The following is an 18502-nucleotide window of genomic DNA, read 5'->3' on the forward strand; positions in this document are numbered from 1 at the left end:
CTCTATCTATCTATCTATCTATCTATCTATCTATCTATCTATCTATCTATCATGATTATTGCTCACAAAATGTAATGAAACAAAAGTACCAATACACAAGACAAGGAATAGCCTAGAAAACATTCTGTTTAGTAAAGGAAAACAGTGTCCAATGAGAAGATATTCTATGATATGCAGTGTATACAGCTCCAGTGTTTTCTAGGATGTTAGGGATCTTAACAATGTGGATTGCATGGATATGGATATCTAAACTCTTTCAATTGTTACACCTGAGAGCTAAATATTTTAGTCATGTAAATTGTGCTTCTATAAAAATAAAACATTTTAAACCATTTTTCCAGTAGAATTTTTGCAGGGGTTTATATCATGTTAAGTTAAATGATCTTTTATGAGGTACCAAACTATTTTTTATGCTTGCTTTTTATTTATTTTATTTAATTTATTGAGACTGGGTCTCCCTGTAGCCCCAGCTGGCTTGGAATTCACTATGTAATCTAGGCAGGCTGGCCTTGATCTCACAGAGGTTTATTTTCCTGCCTCTTTCTCCTAAGTGCTGGAACTAAAGGCGTGCACCACGCCCAGTATTGATTTTCTTAATGTGAGATTAGTCAAACTTTTTTAAAGACTATTTTTATTTTGGAGTAAATGACAGCATTGTTTTATAACCAATTATTTTGTCTTATCTTTTTTGAAATTGTTTTTACTTGATTAAAGAATTTTGTTCAATTGTTGTTGTTTTTGGTTTATAAGACAGGGTCTTCTGTAGCCCAGACTGGTCTTGAACTCATTATGTGGCCAAGGTTTGCCTTAAATTCTTAATCCTTCTGCCTCCCTATCCTGAGTGCTAGGATTATAGGAATGCACTACTATTGTGCCCTGTAATGTATATATTTAAATCTCAAAGACCTGTGGCAATATTCTGAGTATATACTTGAATACAACAAAATGTGCTGTGAGGAAATAGAAAACTGGTTAAGGCAAGTGTGATTTTTCCCTTTCTGTACTTTATTTCTCACCCCCAGGTAGATTGAAATTACATAAAAATAATACATCTGTGCATCTTGGCTCTGTTGTGTTGACCTTTATGTGGTTACTCATTTTTATTTATAAGCACACAAAAAAATAGAATGAAAGAAAAAGGGCTTAGATGTTAGAAAGAAATCACCAATGTAACTATTTTACCCTTTCCTGTGTACTGGCCTTTTATTTTTATAGGCTGAAGTTACATTATGCATCTTATGAGCCAACTATAAGGGTGTTACATGAGAAGCACCATGCTTTGCTGAAGGAGAAAATGCTGACCTCCTTGGAAAGAGACAAAGCTGTTAGGAAGGTAGGAAGGGTACAGTCAAACTACCTTGGAACAGTTTTTAATTATTATTTTATGTGTGTGTACATGTGTGTCTTTGCTTGTTCGTGGATGTGAATATGTTTACATGTGTGTATGCATATACGTGGAGGCCAGAAGACAGCATCACATGTCATCCTCAGGAATGATGTCCACCTCCTTTGAGACAGAGTCTTTCGTTGGCCTGGAGCTCACCAGACTGGCTTCCAGAGAGTTCCAGAGAGTCTCCTTCTCTACTCTCCTAGTGCTAGTATTGCAAAAATATGCCAACATGCTGGCAATTTTCAAGTTAAGTCAAACTCAGCCTTCTGAGGCAAGCACTATGCCAACTGAGCTATCTCTCCAACCTATATTAATTTTTCTAAGTAAAATGATGGTTTTGTTTTTATGAGAAATTTTAAAAACACTTTTCACAAATTTTTACCTTAAAATTTATTGGACACGTGAAGAAAAAGTGTCTTATCCATTAAAAACTTGTAATGATTATAATTGAATTGATATGTAACTGAAACCTGAGTGAGTAGATTATTAAAATATAATTAGAAGAAAATAATCATTGTAGTTAAAGAAACTTGGGTTTAAATCATCTTTAACAGCTATATAATCAATTTAGGTAAATTACTTATTGATACATGGGTTTGAAAGTGAAAACCCGGTTGTGTATGACTCAAGTACGTAAGATACTGCACTCTCACAGTCATCAAAGATCAACCTAGGACAGTGGCTCCGAGTTTATTGTTTCACACCAATGAAGATTAATGACAGACTTTCAAGGGAGTATGAAAAGTGGAAGCAGGCTTTATCAAGAATTATAGAACAGTGAGAGACACTCCCAAGAGAAGATGGGATTTCCAAGGGAGGAAAAGCCATTGAATTTTATTTGTCCAGCATTTTGATAGAGCAGTGGCAGAGAGTAGAGAAAGACAGAGGAAGTTGCTGTTGAGCTTGCCTAATTTTCTGGGCTATTATGGGTCAAGACCACAGAGGTTCCACATGCTGTATTCATGTTCCGGTAGGAAGATGATCACACAGTGCTCACTTAGTAGAGGGTGGTTGAAGACTTCATCTATCCATCTCCGACTCCAGCTTTGACCTTGACTATCTTCTAGCTGTTAGTTACTTGACCGTCGTTACTACCTTCTGACCTTACAGGTGTTTTGCTAACTGCTAATTATACTGAGCTCTCTGGTTTTCTTATCTGTTGACCTTGCCTGTCTGCTAGCCATTAGTCACTGGCTGGTGTTACCTCAGACCTTGCAGGTGTCCTAAGTGCTCTTAATTATACAAAGATAACTTTGTTCTCACAACTACCAAGAAGTAGCTGCAATCTACTCTTTGGGTATCTTTTTGGCTATAGGATGGTCTGGGGTCTCTTTCCTGAAGTGGAAAATTCGTTAGAAGCCGTCCTTACATACAACTTTGTCTGTTATAATTAGCTTCATTAGGGGCTAGAGAGAAGATTCGGAGGGTAATGTCACTGGCTGGCCTTGCGGAGCACCAGGGTTCTGTTCCAGCACCCACATGGCAGCTAACAGCCATCCCCTAACTTCAGTTCCAGAGGCCCCTACATCTTTTCCTGGCCTCTGTATTAGAAGCAATGGATTAAAGTCAAATACGTAATAAGCAATAGTACTTCCTGTGAGTTTCCTAAATTGGAAAGATCTCATGGAAATTCGCTAGCTGGCTACATATCACTGCCTTGCTTCTTCTGCCCGTCTGTCTCTCATCAGGTTCACGTGGTTATATCACAGCCAGATGCCTGGCCTCTTATTTTTCTTCCTCAGTGCTCCAGACTTGGAATTCTTAACCCATAATCTTCCGTTTTACTCCAGCCTCTGTTCTCACTGAAACATATGTGAACAGCTTGCTGTTTTCATTGTGATCCCTTTTCTTTTACTACAGCATGCAGAGAGCTATCCCCTGCCTCATGAGCCCTTAGAGATCAGATATATTGTCTGTAAGAGGTAAACATGGGACTGGAGAGATGGCTCAAGGGTTAAGATCTCTGGATGCTCTTACAGAGGACCAGGGTTTGGTTCCCAGCACCCAATGACAGCTAACAATTGCCAGTAACTCCAGGTCCAGGGGATCTGATGGTTTCTTCTGACCTCTGCAGGCACTGTACAAACATGGTACACTTACATGCATGTAGGCAAAGCATTCATATACACAGAAATACAAATAAAATAAGAGGTAAATAGAAAAACTTTAAAAATATTGTTGTGAAATGTGGGATAAATCAATAAGATTTCCCTGAAAATTCGTCCCAAGTAAATATTTGATACTCTGTTATAAATTGAACTTTCTGTCATTTATGCTGAATGATACCCTTTTACCTTCAGCCTGCAGTGTTTTCATTTAGGTCTAAGACCTTGTATGGAAACTTTGGCATAGAATTTAGGGAAAAGAAAGCAAAATGTTGACATGTCACATTTGTTAGAGGATGTAGTATGTTTAATTCTTTTCATTGCTTTCTGGACATTTTCATTTTGTCCAAAGTCAGAAAAGCTTGCCCCAAAGCGTGCACAATGGTAATACTATGCCCATAACAGTTTTATTATTAAGACATATTTTAATCAAGTTATTTTGTCTCCTCATTGAAATTCTTAGCTATTGAAAATAAGACATCACTTGTTTTAGTGCCTTTTGTATGTGGATTTTAATTTTGTATCTTTGAATGCTTGAATTATATTGTAGATAATATTGAATAAAACAAGTTTTCTAATTAAAATTTTATGACATAGATGTCAAGGTGTCAGAGTTTCATCTAAACAGTGACAAGTGTGTATTAGGCACTTGTTGCTGTGACAAAATACTTGAGAAAAACAACTTCAGGCAGGACAGTTTGTCTTGGCTCACAGAGCATCTAGGCAGGGATATGATTGCGGCAGGAAGGCAAAGCGGCTAGTCACATTGCAGCCTCAGTCAGGAAGCCCAGAGAGATGAATGTTAATTCTCAGCTTGCTTCCTCCTTTTCATTCAGTCTAGAATCCCAGTCCCTGGAATGGTGCAGTTGACAATGAAGGTGGGTCATCCCTCCTTAACCTTTCTGCAAATGCCTTCATAGACTTGTTCAATGTGTTTCCATGGTGATTCTAATTCCAATAAACTGACCACGAAGCTTCACCGTCCCAAATCACTTTCAGTACCTCTGGATCCTTGGTTTCTATGTTGGAAACCTGAGCAGAGTAGGCTCTGCCACTCGTCAGCTTTGTGAGCAGAGCCAAATTAGGTTTCTGGAAAGGTTCTCCTGCTTCCTGTCTCTAACATGACAGTCATTCCTTAGGTTAGAGCAAAGGTCATGTTGTGAATACTTATGACACATATGATCTTTGGGTTTCAGACCATTAATCACTGGTTTAATAGAGAAAGATAAGGATTTGGGAGTGAGAATTGTTGATGAATTAGTCATGTCAACATCAAGTCTTTTACATATTAGTCTGTTTTCTCACATATTAATCAAGGATGAATCACTTGACTTTATGATAAATATGTCTGTGAAATAAAAACGTGTTTAAAAGTTAAAATAATTTCATAAGTCAGGTCTGAATTTTACATGATATGTAAACACAACAAGCTATATATATAGCTGGTCTTGTTTCTCATTCAAACCATTCACCTACTGCAGGTAAAGGTAAAGATAATTTGTCTGGTAAAGACCATCTAGACTGTTCTAGATTAAAATACTTCTTTGAGTTTAGCACAGTATGTGTAAATATAAAATTGTTTAACTAGAAGAATTCACTGTTAATTTTATTCCTCTAAATGATATTATTCCTAGTCTAAAGATCAAATAAATATTCATATGGCCTGAAGTCTACATGGCATTTTCTGTCTACACTTTCCAATGTATTGTGGCTGGCTTGATCATATTCTTAATCTTGAGGTGCCTTACTTTGTTGAAGGCAAACCTTGCCAAATCCAGGTTCTCTGCCACTGCATCTGTGAGCTTTTAGCACATGTATCCTCATTTTTCTGTTCTTACACCCATTTTTTAGGTCTGGTACCTTAAATGCTATCATTTCTGTTACCCCCACTGAGGTATATAGAGATTTGCAAGGCACAAATCCTTATTTTTGTTTTAGCAGAATACAAAATATAAAGTGTCTTTAAGGCAACTGTCAACATCTATAGGCTATTCCCTGAGAAACTAGGACCATGTGTATAGTTGGATTAGTTTCAGATTATCTGATTCACTTGCCCTTTGCTTCAGCTACCCACTTGGAGTTTTTAGCTTGAAAGTCAAGCCAATACTCTCTGGTTCTCATTCCTGACCTCTTATTTCTCCTCTCTTAGGCTCGATCTCTTTAGACTTCTTTGTTCTGCTGTGTGGAATATATCCCTGCCCTCTTCTATACTATGGGCCATTATTCTAAGTTCCCTTAGCACCCTCCTCATCTATTTTCTGTTTGTTTGTAGCCCCAGATGGCCTGGAACTCTCTATGTAAACCAGGCTGGCCTTGATCTCACAGAGATCCACTTGCTTTTGCCTCTGAAATGCTTGATTACAGGGTATTTTTTAATTGTTTTCGCTTGAGCTTAAAGAAAATTCTAATTTGAAGGAAAAAAAAATCTAGAATTTATTTCTTTATATTGAAAATGGAGCAGTTAGAATTTAGAAATAACTTTATTCTCTTAACTACATCTGCTATTCATGATGATAGATTTACTATGATTTGAGAAAATCAGATTTAAACAGGCTTCATTATAAGGAAAGCTGATACTGGGCATTTAGTGATCTTTTAGGATTGTCTTATAGATGTGAATGCAAACTGGTTGTCTAATACAGCCTTCCTAAGATAAGCTCTGTGTTATACATGCTTGTTCACATCACCAATTTTGCTCAAAACCCAAAATGTGCACAATGATTGATGGAACCCATAAATAATATCAGCAACACAGGTTCAGGGAAGGCTGAGTGAATAACTGCTATCTGTACCAAGAAGTGTGTAACTCATAATTTGTAAGCTTAAAGTTACTAGCTTAAAGTTACTAGGTGGCAAAAATGACAGAAATCACACTAGAGTTAATTAGCACAGGCTGCAAATGAGGGCAGAGAATAGAGTTGTGGTCATAGGAATTCTCTTGGGAAACAAGCCAGGCCTATGAGTTGAACCTATTTGGCTAGCTTTAGCACAGAGACTAGTCTATTACCAAAAACCACTTTTTATCCCTAAAAGAACTTCTTTATAAGGTATACCCTGAGTGTGTGGCCATTGATTAATCTCTGACTTGTAAACATACTAGTATGACAAGATGCCACAAAATTAATTTATTTAAAATATGTGTGTAGTGAAAATATATTTACAATATTTGAAAAGTTCCCCAGTAATTCACAGCAGAAAACAAATTCACATTATATTTATTTTTAAATGTCTTTATACTCAGTACTCAATATACTTATACTCTGAAAATTCATTTTTACCTTTTACCTTTAAGATGTGAGTTGACAGCAGTAAGAAGATTCTCATGTTTTCTATCAGGATTCTTGATCATAACTTCATTAAAACCCTTACTTTAATGAGCTTACTGTTTTTCTTCAAATAAATACAGTAATTTGCATAACTAAGTGATAGAATTTAGAATTTTTTATGCTATTCAGTTTATATATCAAAGGGTGAAAGTGTATTAAAAGATAAATATCTAGTAAGAATGTGCTTTTACATTTCTTTAGTAAGTAATAAACATTAAAGTTACTGTTTTTGGTTTTAAATCTGCAATTTTTTTGTTTTTAATTTTTCAAGTTTATTGAAAATACTGTTCATAATTTTGAGTGTTAATTCTATGATTCAAAAGAGCTAAAATGTAACTGATTTGTAAGTATGTAGGAGTGATGGCTAATTGTCATTTCAACTTGTTTGGATTTGTAATTGCCAAGGAAACACACCTCTGGTCATGTCTGTGAAGGTGCTTTCTGAAAGATTTAGCTGAAAATAGAAACCAGGTGGCACTATGCCATGTCTTGGAATCTGTGACTGAATAAAAAGAAGAAAACACTCTGAGCACCAGAAATTTCCTCTCTCTGCTGCGTGACTGTGTGCAGGGTGACCAGCTGTCTCATGTTCCTGCCACCTTGCCTTTCCCGCCATGATGGATGTCAGAGGCATAGTTCCAGTCCCTAAGTTGCTTTTGTCAGGGTTAAAGGAATGAGAAAAGTGAATAATACAGAAAATCGTTCCAAGGAATGAGGGTTATTGTTGTGATAAACCTGTGTGATAAGACCACATGGTTCTTAGCAAGCCTTTGCAACTAGTTTCTGGAAGGAATATGGAAGAATTTGGAACTTCGGGCTAGAACACTGAAAACGGAGCTTACTGGGCCATCCAGGTAGGAGTTTAGAAGACAAAGATGGTGAAAAGAATGCAAACAGTGGAGGCCCAGCTCATGAGATTTCGGAAAAGAACAAGGATTCTATTCTGAGGGAATGAGCTAGAAGCACTTCATGTTATATTCTGGGGGAGAATCTGGCTGCATTTTCCCTGTGTCCTGTGAAGAGAGGTTGAATTGAAAAGTAGTGAGCTAATGTGTTTGTCAGAGGAAATTTCAATACAGTGTAATATCCAGGTAATGCTGTTATTCAAATTTAAAATGCGAGAGACCAGAAAAGTGTGAAAAATACGCATATTCGTTTTTTTAGGAAAAGAATGTGAACAAGTTCAAAGCTGCAGACACGTGAGGGCAGATAAAGCATTGTAATTATTCAAGAGATTTGTGCTATCAAAAAGAAACTTGGAGCCCTACATTGGGACAGTGAGAAAGGTGCTTTAAGGATAAGGAACCCCTTCCTAAACAGCGAAGGCTGTAGTTTATAACATCGCAACTTTATATGAAAGGAGAGAGCCTAAACAGAATGCCACCACAGGGGAGCTCTATGGCTCAAATGGCCACTTTCAGAAATATTTTCCAGGGTCATATTTGAAGATACAGAGTCTTCTGCCAATATGGTCCAAATGGGACAAGCTACATCTCAAGCTGGCAGCAGAACATGGTCCCAATGTGTATAAAGTACTGCTTTTGTAGGCATACAAAAGGAAAGAATTTTGAGGTCATCTGTAGGAGGAAGTGCTGCCTGAACAACCAGCACTCTGCAAACGGGCCAAAAACATCTGACTGAGGCAAACCTGTGTTCTGCCAAAAGACAAAGAGACCGCTGACGTGAAAATGGTCTGGTACAGAGAGCCAATGAGGAACAGATATGACTTATCAATTGACCAATGGGATGCTGGGAGTGGGGGATATAAGGGAGCCCCAGATCCACAATAAACGAGTCTGCAGCTGCTCGCACTGCCTGCTTCTCACCAGACCTCTGGAGTCTGTGTTGTGACTCTACCGCAGACTTTACCCCCGCCCCGAGGGCCCCAGGACACCCAAAACAGTCATCAAGACTTGCACCAAGTCTCCAGAAAGCCATTGAGATCAAGCAGCATGTAACAGGGTTAGATTCCTTGCAAGAGTCCTTGAGAGGCCATTTCATGAAGCTATGGAGGTGAACTGTAAGCTAGAGATCCTGGGATGTTGCAGATGCCAGGACCATGGGCTGTCTGCCAAGGAAAGATGAGGGCAGAGTAGAGTAGACCCAGGAGAAAGGCTGTAAGTTCTGCAGGCAGCCAAATGGAGTGGTGGGGCTGCCCAAGCCCATTTGAGACCAGACGGTTGCATCACTAGAGGCAGATGCAGACATGGAGCTCTGGAGTTTGGTGTTTCTCCTACTGTGTTTCTGTCTTACTTTGATTCAGTCTTTCCTTGCTTGGGAATAGGAATAATTACTCTGTGGCATTTTAGACTGGAAATGTGTAACTTTTCTTTTTAGCTTATAAAGACTCACAATGAAGAGAGTACCTCAACTCTCAGAGGTACTCTCTGGGGAAATTGAGGCACAGGAGGTTTTAATAATTTGTCTGATGTCTCTGTAGAACCAGGACTTGGAGGTCTGTTGGTTTTTACAGCCTCAGACCTTGGTGTCTAGCCCCAAGCCAAGAACAGTCCAGGTCCTCACAGTATTACTTTGAGTTCTCCTTGGTCTACATCACACCTTGAGGGAAAGTGTGCCTGGCTGTGTGAGTGACCAGAGCCACTCTGAAAGCTGTCACAGAGCTGTTTCTGTTTGCTCTTTTTCCTTCTGAGATGAGGTCTCCTGTATCCCAGCTTGGGCTGGAACTCAACATGTAGCAGAGCATGACCTTGAACTCTTGTCTTCCTGCCTGTACCTCCTGAATGCTGTCATGTTATCCTCATATAATGCCCGACTTTATGTGGTGCTGGGGATGGAACCCATGTATATTAGCCACTTTTCTGTTGCTGTGATAGAAACACTGACCCAAGCAATTTATAGAAGGAAGAGTTTATTTGAGCTTACGGTTCCAGGGGAATTACAGTCTTTCACGGCAGGGAGGCATCGTGGCTGGAGGTGGCTGGAGCAGGAGCAGCAGAAGCTAAGCTCTCACATCATCACACAAGCACAGGAAGCAAGAGAGCAACTGGAGATCTGGCAAGGCTTAAGAATTCTCTAAGCCCAGTCCTAGGGATGTGCTTCCTCCAGGATAGCCACACCTTCTAAAACCTCCCAAAACAGCGCCATCATCTGGGGAAAAAATGTCCAAATACTTGGAGTCTATGGGGGACTTTTTCATTCAAACCATCACACCAGGATTTCACGCATGCTAGGCCAACTGAGCCACATCCCCAACCCTGTGCTTATTCACTTAAAATTGTATTTGTTATGTATATACATGATGTGTGAATATGGACACTCGTGTGCCACAGTAACATGTGGAGGCCAGAGGACAACTTTGTAGAGTTGGTTCTTTCTTTCCACCTTTATGTGGGTTCTGGAGATTGAACTCAGGTGGTCAGATATGCATGGCAAGCACTTCACCTGTGAATCATCTTGCTCATCCTATTTGAGAGAGAGAGAGAGAGAGAGAGAGAGACAGAGACAGAGAACATGAAACTCAAAACATTGTGCTATGGTAATGGAGAAAGGAACTGTGGTGGCTATTTCCTGAGACTGTTGATGCCATCTACACAGAGAAGTCATGGCATGTTTATTATTTATTAAACCATGCTCTCTGAGAGAGCAACCCATGCTATTAAGCATATATCTGAAATGTATTAGACTTTAGGGTAAAGAGATGGTTTGAGGTTTGAAGGTGTGTGTGTGTGTGTGTGTGTGTGTGTGTGTGTGTGTGTGTGTGTGTGTGATTGTAGGTTTAGGGCCAGAATGACACTTTTTATGTTGTGGGAGGGACTTGTATGATTGTAATCTGCCACTGGTGCTAAGTGGTAATGTTTAAGGCAATTGAAAGGGGATAAGGCTTAAAAGTTGTTAGCCAAGAAACTGAAAGTGGAGTCACTCTCCTCATCCTTGGAGTCTATCTGGAAAGAGTTCCCAGTGTTGTAGCCTGTAGCAATTTGACCAAGAAGATAAGTAATGGAGTAAGGATTATAATTCACATCAACAGACTGCAAAACAAATGTTTATGGTTTTGTAATTATAAAAATTACTGAGTAATAAATGGGGGAGAATAGGCCCATCTTCCACAGAGAGGCATCCCCAAGAGCATTGAGTGGATTTTCCTTCTCTCTAGGAGGAACATAGCAGTTCTGTTGTTAAATGTTGGCTCTACTTCATAGCTTGCTTCCAAAGGCATAGTGGATCCATGGGAAAAAGTAACTCTACCGTGAATAAATGTGACAAACTACTTTAGCCAGAGGGTCAAGGTTAACATCCTCAGTTTCTAAGTCTGGTTAGTAGCAAATACTTGTGATTTATTAAAAGTAATGTTCTCTTCTGTCTTCCTTTAAAAATTTCCACAATTCTAGTTTAACCATGGAAAAATAGGAAAATGTAAATGTATAGCCATCTTATAAAATACTACTTAACCAGTAATTCTCTAAACATTCACGGCCATTAAAATAAGGGAAATTTTAAGAAGCCATTCCAATATAGAGAAGACCAAGAAGACAGAGTGACTAAGTGAAAGGTAATATTCTGGATGAATTCCAGAAGCATAAACGAAAACAAAAAGTGGACTTTAGTTCATAGCAATGTATTAACATTGGATCATCCCTTGTGAAAAATGAACCATCTCAGTGTTTGATCTTAACAGGGAAACAAGACATGGGACATAGAGCAATTCTCAGTGCTGTATTAGCAACTATTCTATAGATATTAATGCTATTCTGATAAGTTAGTTATTAAAATTTATAATCCATTTGACTTCTGGGACTAGATATTAATTTACCATTTATTTTTATCCAAGCATTTCATTAGCATTAAGCTACTGGTTACAAATTATCTGCTTTTATTAATAATAAAAATGTTAGTATTCAGTGATAGTAAAGGCATGTGCATATTTGGATATAAGTAAATAGAAGGTATCTTATGTTCACATAATCATATACAATGAAGGACAAATTTTAGATTCAAGTGTATGACTCAGGAAATAAAGGTAAAGGACTACTGCACAGCTAACTAATGTTCTTAATTTTACAAGACAGGTTTAGTAAAACAGAGATTACCTGTGTGCAGATAGTGAAGTGTTTTGAGTATAACTCTTCACATTTTATTTCCTGAATAATACATACCCCATAGTTTATAGATATAAAGATGAATTATGAAGAAATATAAACCGAGGAAAAACCTCTCTCAAAGTAGAATTGAACTAATCTGAGTGTGTAAAGACCATTCTTGACTCAGGATAATATGCTGTGAGATATATGCTTCAGATGCTTTCTATAGTGGATAATAATTGTCCATGGAACTGAATTTTTACAAATAATGTTGCCTTTTTGCTAAAGTTCACGTTTCCTGTTTTAAAACTTATAACCATGAATTCAAGAGAGATTTTGTTATTTTATAATTAATTTTTAGACTGCATTTTACTTAACCTTTGAAAATTCATTTAATGTATAATGCTGCATGTTTGCATCATTTTGTTTTAGATTTCTGGGCTCCAGGCAACACTGAAGAACACAGACAAAGGGCATACTCACGTTCCTGTAGTCAAAGGTAAGAATACAGTGTGATGAGTCCCTAATTATTAATGCTGCTGAAGATTGTTCAGCCTTATTCTACAGATATTCTATGGTTAGGGAAACTTTTGTGAATCAAAATCTTAACAGATGATTAATAGGGAATCTAGATATGACAATGTGTAAACTTACTTTAAATCAAAGTATATTTTAGTCACCATGAAAGGACTTCTGGTCTGATTGTCATGGAATTACCTGGTACCAGACTAGCCTTGTTCTAATGTAAAATGTATAAATGAGGCAACCAATACTAGGTACTGGAAAAATCCTTCTCTTATCCTTGAACTATTTTTTTTCTATGCTTTTCTTTCACAGTTTCAGAGTTTCATGTCTTATATTAAGGTCTTTGATCCATTTTGAAATGATTTTTGCGCGGGGTGAAGGACAGGGCTGTAGTTTCTTTAAGAGAGCTGTGGCAATGAAATCAAACACGTTTTTGTTTCGTCGTTTTTCCCTACTATAAATCTAGGGTTATGATTCACAACATTGAACTTTATCATTTATGTATTAGTGAGTAAGCCCTTAGTAGTTATTTTACATCAATTGACTATTTAGAAATAGATGGTATGCAAACTTAAATGTGTACATCTTTGTAGAGAAAGCTGTGAGTGCAAAGTTGTCCTTTCCTGTCATCCTTTCCCCTCTCATGATTTCAGTAGGACTGCTTCTGTCCCAGGAGAATCAGGAGGCAAATACTACAAGTGTGTGGTAGTATCATCTTGTATTTTTTCCTAGCTGTTCTTCACAAGATTAAGAAGCATGTATAATAAAATTATACTAATACAATCTTTTCCTTTTTGTGTGTGTTCTTGAAACAGGGTCTCCCTGTAGCCCCAGCTGTCCTGGAACTCACTATGTAGACCAGGCTGGCCTCAAACTCACAAAGATCCGCCTGTCTCTGCCTCCCAAGTGCTGGGATTAAAGGCATGCACCACGACATTTCTTTAAAATATTGTGATTTCTTAAATTTTTTTCTTTGTCTTTTTTCAACTTTGTTTATAAGCACAAAAATCCTGATGATACAAAAGTTTGAATGTAGCATGATAGGAGATTGGTTCTCTGCTATGTAACTAGTTCCATGTCCATTTCATTAACCTTATAGAAAGCAGCCCTACATTACTGGAAACTGAATTTTGAGACCCAACTTAAATCATTTTAGGTAGTTTTATTACTAAGTTAATACTTTTTAAATGAAAATATTAATAGGCCTTTGGTCTGCATAGTTTGGTTACAATCATAACTTCTACAGACAAAAATTTTAAAGGCTAAGACTGAATTCTGCTATTGCAGGTGATTATAGTTCTGAGAGAGAAAATAAGTCAGAAGGTCCTACTCAAAAATATCTTCACCAAGCACGGGAAAATGGATATAAAGCAAAAATGAAAGATGAGAGAAAGGTAAGGTATTTATTTATGTTTCTATGAAGTCATACTTAGCTGTCAGATTTTTACAGGAATGCCATTCATATAGTATCACCTTATTTTACTGAAAAAGGAATTTAGAGTTGTTATATTACATGGTCTTTTACGGAGTGAAATAACAGCTCATTATTCAGGGATACGTGCCTACTGAACAGTGGTGAGAATAGCTCTCTCACATGGTTGCAGGGAGTCAGCACACTGCTCACATTTCTATTTAGAATCCCCCTGTCCAAAAGAAATGACTGTTTATTCCTTTTCTCATGATACAACTTATAATTCATTTTAATCTTTTGAAAGCATGGAGTAGAATAATGCTCTGCTGGCTATTGATGTGGTTATTTGGTCTTGAAGCTGGTCCTGGATCATCCCTTGATGTTTTCCCTTGGCACTTTCATAGCAGTCTCCAAAGCTATGAGAGCTAGCCTTCAGGGGAAGTGGCTTTCAGGTCAGGTACACCTCTATTTCTCCAAATTCTGTGTCTAACATATGTTCTGTCTTTGGCAGTAGGGTCTTACCTTCAAGTTCTGGGAGGCCATCAAGGGCTGTGGCAATAGCCTGAGTAATTTGGGGAGTCTGTTGGACCACCCTGGCCAACAACTCAGAGGAAGGTATCTCTTGTCTGGCACTGTTTCTTGTAATGTAGCCTTTAGCTATACACATGGACTCTTAAGGAAATATACTGATCACTTTAAACTTTGGTTATAGTTTCCTTTTGGGTGTTTAAGACCATACAGTTGGCCCAAATAAAGCAATTTATTTTTACTCTTAAGGTCATTTGAGGATCTGTTCCTCAGGGGTCACATGGGTTTGGGAGGAGCCCCTGTGACATGCTGGAAACATTCTAAGAAATGTTGGGGACAAGATAGATGCCTGCCTGTCACCACTATCTTTACAACATAAACAGAAGTCAGTATCTCTTCATATTATCTCCATGAGTACCAACCTATTAGATCTGTTTGGAAATCCTCTTTACAATAGTTTAAAAAACAGCCAGGCGTGGTCGCACATGCCTTTAGTCCCAGCATTCGGGAGGCAGAGGCAGGTGGATCTTAATCGACCTTGGAGGGCAAGGAGCAAAAACTGTCCTTTAAGTTAGTCTGACCAGATTAGCATAGGCCTCAAAGTATGGTTGTTAAAGATCCAAGACATACAAGAAGGTTAGTTCCACCAGTATGATACTTTTAATTACCATGTGCTTTGTAGATAAGGCATGGGCAATAACCAAACGTTCTCAGATAAACTTTGACTAGACATATATTTCATTCTTTGAACTGATTGTATGTATAATTTGTCAGTAGGTTGTTGGACTAATGTGGTTCCCTCTGATTTTTTAAAACTTGCTAAGCATTTTTTATCTCTGGCATTATGTAACCCTTCCACCATAGTTTCACCATTTAATGTGCCCCCGATTTCCCCATTTCTCCTTTAATAATACCCTTCTCCTATGGTCCATCTCTCTTGGGCTTCTTCTTTCCCTTTATCCCCCAGATTCCTTGTATAACCCTCTCTTCCCCCTTCCATTTAAATAACCCCATTTTTATCCATATCTCCCTTAATAACACCTGTTGTTCTTCTCTCTTAGGTTCTTTATTTTTCTCTCTCAGGTTCTTCCTTTTCCGTTACCTCCCTGGTTACTTTTCATTATCCTGGGTCCTATAGTTATGTCTGGATACATACTCACTTATAAGGGTTTGGTGCTAGGATCTGCATGTGAGGGAGAACATATGTCATTTATTTTTCTGATTGTGCTACTTCAGTTAGTATAACAGTTTCTAGTTCCATCTATTTACCTGCAAATTTCATGATTTCATCTTTCTTTACTGCTGAGTAAAACTCCATCGTATATATGAACCACATTTTGTAAATGTACCACATTTTCATTATCCACTCATCAGTTGAGGGACACTTAGGTTGCTTCCATCTCTTAGCGACTGTGAAAAGACCAGCAACAAACATGGATGTAAAAGTGTCTGCAATACGATGAGTTCCTTGGGTATATGCCAAGGAGTAGTATAACTGGTGCAAATGGCAGGTTCAATTTATAGTTTCTTAAGGGTTTTCCACACTGCTTTCCATAGGGGTTTAACAAGTTTGCAATCCCACCAGCAGCAGATGAGTGTTCACCTTTTCCCACATCCTCTCCAACATTTGGTATCATTTGTTCTCTTGTTCTTACCCAGCCTGACTGAGGTAAGATGGAATCTTAAAGTGGTTTTAATTTGCATTTCCCTAATTACTAATGATGTTGAATACCTTTTAAGGTGCTTCTTAGGCACCTTTATTTCTTCTTTTGAGAACTCTCTGTTCAGCTCCTTAGCACATCTTTTATTTGGGTTACTTCCTTTCTTGATTCTCTGTTTTTTGAGTTCTATATATATTCTGGATGTTATACCTCTGTCAGATGTGTTGCTGGTGAAGATTTTCTCCCACTCTGTGGGTTTTCTCTTCAGTATAGCTGTAAGATTCTTGGCAGTTTTATGGTTGGGTAAAATAAAAGCAGAGGCTCCCAAACTATACAACTATTAAGAAAATGTACAATACCAGGTATGGGTTGCCCCCCTATGAGCTATTGGTCAGAGAGAGAGAGAGAGATCCTAGAGGTCCTCCAGTTCACCAAGACTGTTGCCACTAATGTTGGTTGTACACTAGAAAGGTCAGTAAGGCCATGTTACTGAAGACACTGCATGATGTGAATGTGGGAGGAAAAGAAAAGATGGAACTGAGACTAAGCCAAAAACTCCATGGTCCCTGGATGATGTTCATAGTACCAGAAGGCACTATGCAGATGGTTGGGGAAGAAAGGATCCCCTACAATTCTATTCAACAATCAAAAACTCCATGTCCCTGGATTAATGATGTTCATAGTACCAGAAGGTGCTATGCAGATGATTGGGGAAGAAAGGATCCCCTATGATTCTACTCAACAATTGACCCTGTGTGCTGCTCACTATGGACATGCCAAGCAATGCCTGCAAGTGCAATAATGGCTTGACTAACATATGTACAACTGACAAATTTCTAATTGGATAAGGCCCGCTCCTAGGGGTGGAATACACACCTGGTGCTGTAGATCAGGCTAACCCCTTATGTCAAGAGAGGCTACAGGCCCTAGCCAGGAAGCCATCACAAGCATACTGTCTAATGAATATAGTATACCTACTGGGATATCCTATAGGCATTTGTATTTATATTCATGTTTGTTTAGATGTGTCTACTTCCTTCCTTCCATTTGTCTTTATAGTAGAAGAAACACCACTGAGATAGATCAATGGTCACGGCTTGAAGATGAATAATGGGGAGGCCCAAGAAATCACTATCTCACCATGACACAGGAGAGATCACCCTACATCTTTCACCCCCTCCAGGCTCAGGGACCTTAGTGGAGATTGGCAGAAAGATTGTAAGAGCCTGAGGAAGGGGTGGAGTGTGTCCTGAGGGGCACTTATTGCTCCAAGGGGTGGGGCCTGCTGTGGAGCTTTAGCTATGGAGAAGGAGCTGCAGAGAGTTAGCCATGGAGGGGGAAGCATTGGGGCCATCTTGAAAGTGAGTGGTGTGGAAAAAATGGCCCCAGTGTCTTGCCCGCATGGACGTGAAAGGGACATTTACTGACCTGGGCGAGACTGCAGGCCCATGAGGTGTGGGCTAAAGCTAATGGAGACTGTGGGCAAGGCATTGAAGTGATCTGGAATGACAGGATGCTGAGCCACAGAGTGGAATGGGGCACCAGGTGTGGGGCCCTGGGTGTTCGCTTTTGTAAGTTACTCTATTCCCCCTACCCAGGATATAAACTATGAAAAATTCTGATAAATATGTGTTATATAGTTTGTCTAATAGTGCCAGGAGCAAGGGACCCTAAGAGAACTTGGGCAACATCTGCACAAAGGGATAATTTGATCTCTTTTCCAATTATTACTCCTTTAATTTCATTCTCTTGTCTTAATGCTCTTGCAAGAGTTTCAAGCACTGTGTTAAAAAGGAGTGAAGATAGACAACCTTATATGGTTCCTGATTTTAAATGTTTTATTTATTATTTTTATTTTATGTGTATGTGTGTATTGCCTGCATGTCATGCAATGCCTGAGCAAGATAGAAGAGGCTGTCAGATCCCCTGGAACTGGAGTTATGGACAGTTGTTAGCTGCCGTGTTGGTGCTGGGATTCAAACCTGGGTCTTCTGCAAGAACAACCAGTGTTCTTAACTGCTGAGCCATCTCTCTAGCCCCAGTTCCTGATTTTACTGGCAATGCTTCAAGTTTTTCTCCATTAGAATGATGTTGATTGTGAGTTTGTTATATATGGCTGTAATTATGTTGAGGTATGTTCCCTCCAGTCCAGTTCCCTCTAGGACTTTGAACACAAATTTCATGCTGAATTTTGTCAAAGGCCTTCTCTGCATTTATTGAGATGACCATGTGGTTCTTGTCTTTGAGTCCATTTATATGATTTATAATGTTTATTGACTTACGTATTTTGAACCATCCCCGTGTCTCTGGAATAAAGTCAACTTGATCATGGTGGATGATCTTTTTCATGTGTGTCTGTATGCAGTTTGCAGGTATTTTGTTGAGAAATTTTGCATCTATGTTCATTAAGGATATGGGTCTATAGTTTTGTTTCTTGTATCTTTACCTGGTAAAGAAGTTAAATTACCATAGAAGGAATTTGGAAGTTCTCCCTCCATTTCTATCTTTTTGAATAAA

At 38.6% G+C, this 18502-nt stretch overlaps 1 protein-coding gene across 1 annotated transcript in view; it reads left to right on the forward strand.

Moving 5' to 3' along the window:
- LOC103744491 (sperm-associated antigen 16 protein) overlaps nucleotides 1-18502 on the forward strand; it is a 619142-nt gene that overhangs the window by 73968 nt on the left and 526672 nt on the right. Inside the window, exons 7-9 of the mRNA XM_017801372.2 lie at nucleotides 1216-1333; nucleotides 12293-12359; nucleotides 13673-13779. Coding sequence (XP_017656861.2) covers nucleotides 1216-1333; nucleotides 12293-12359; nucleotides 13673-13779 — 292 coding nt within the window. The remainder of the gene's footprint in view (nucleotides 1-1215; nucleotides 1334-12292; nucleotides 12360-13672; nucleotides 13780-18502) is intronic.

Source organism: Nannospalax galili, unplaced genomic scaffold (genome assembly GCF_000622305.1).
Source record: "Nannospalax galili isolate Female #2095 unplaced genomic scaffold, S.galili_v1.0 scaffold281, whole genome shotgun sequence".
Lineage (NCBI taxonomy): Eukaryota > Metazoa > Chordata > Mammalia > Rodentia > Spalacidae > Nannospalax > Nannospalax galili.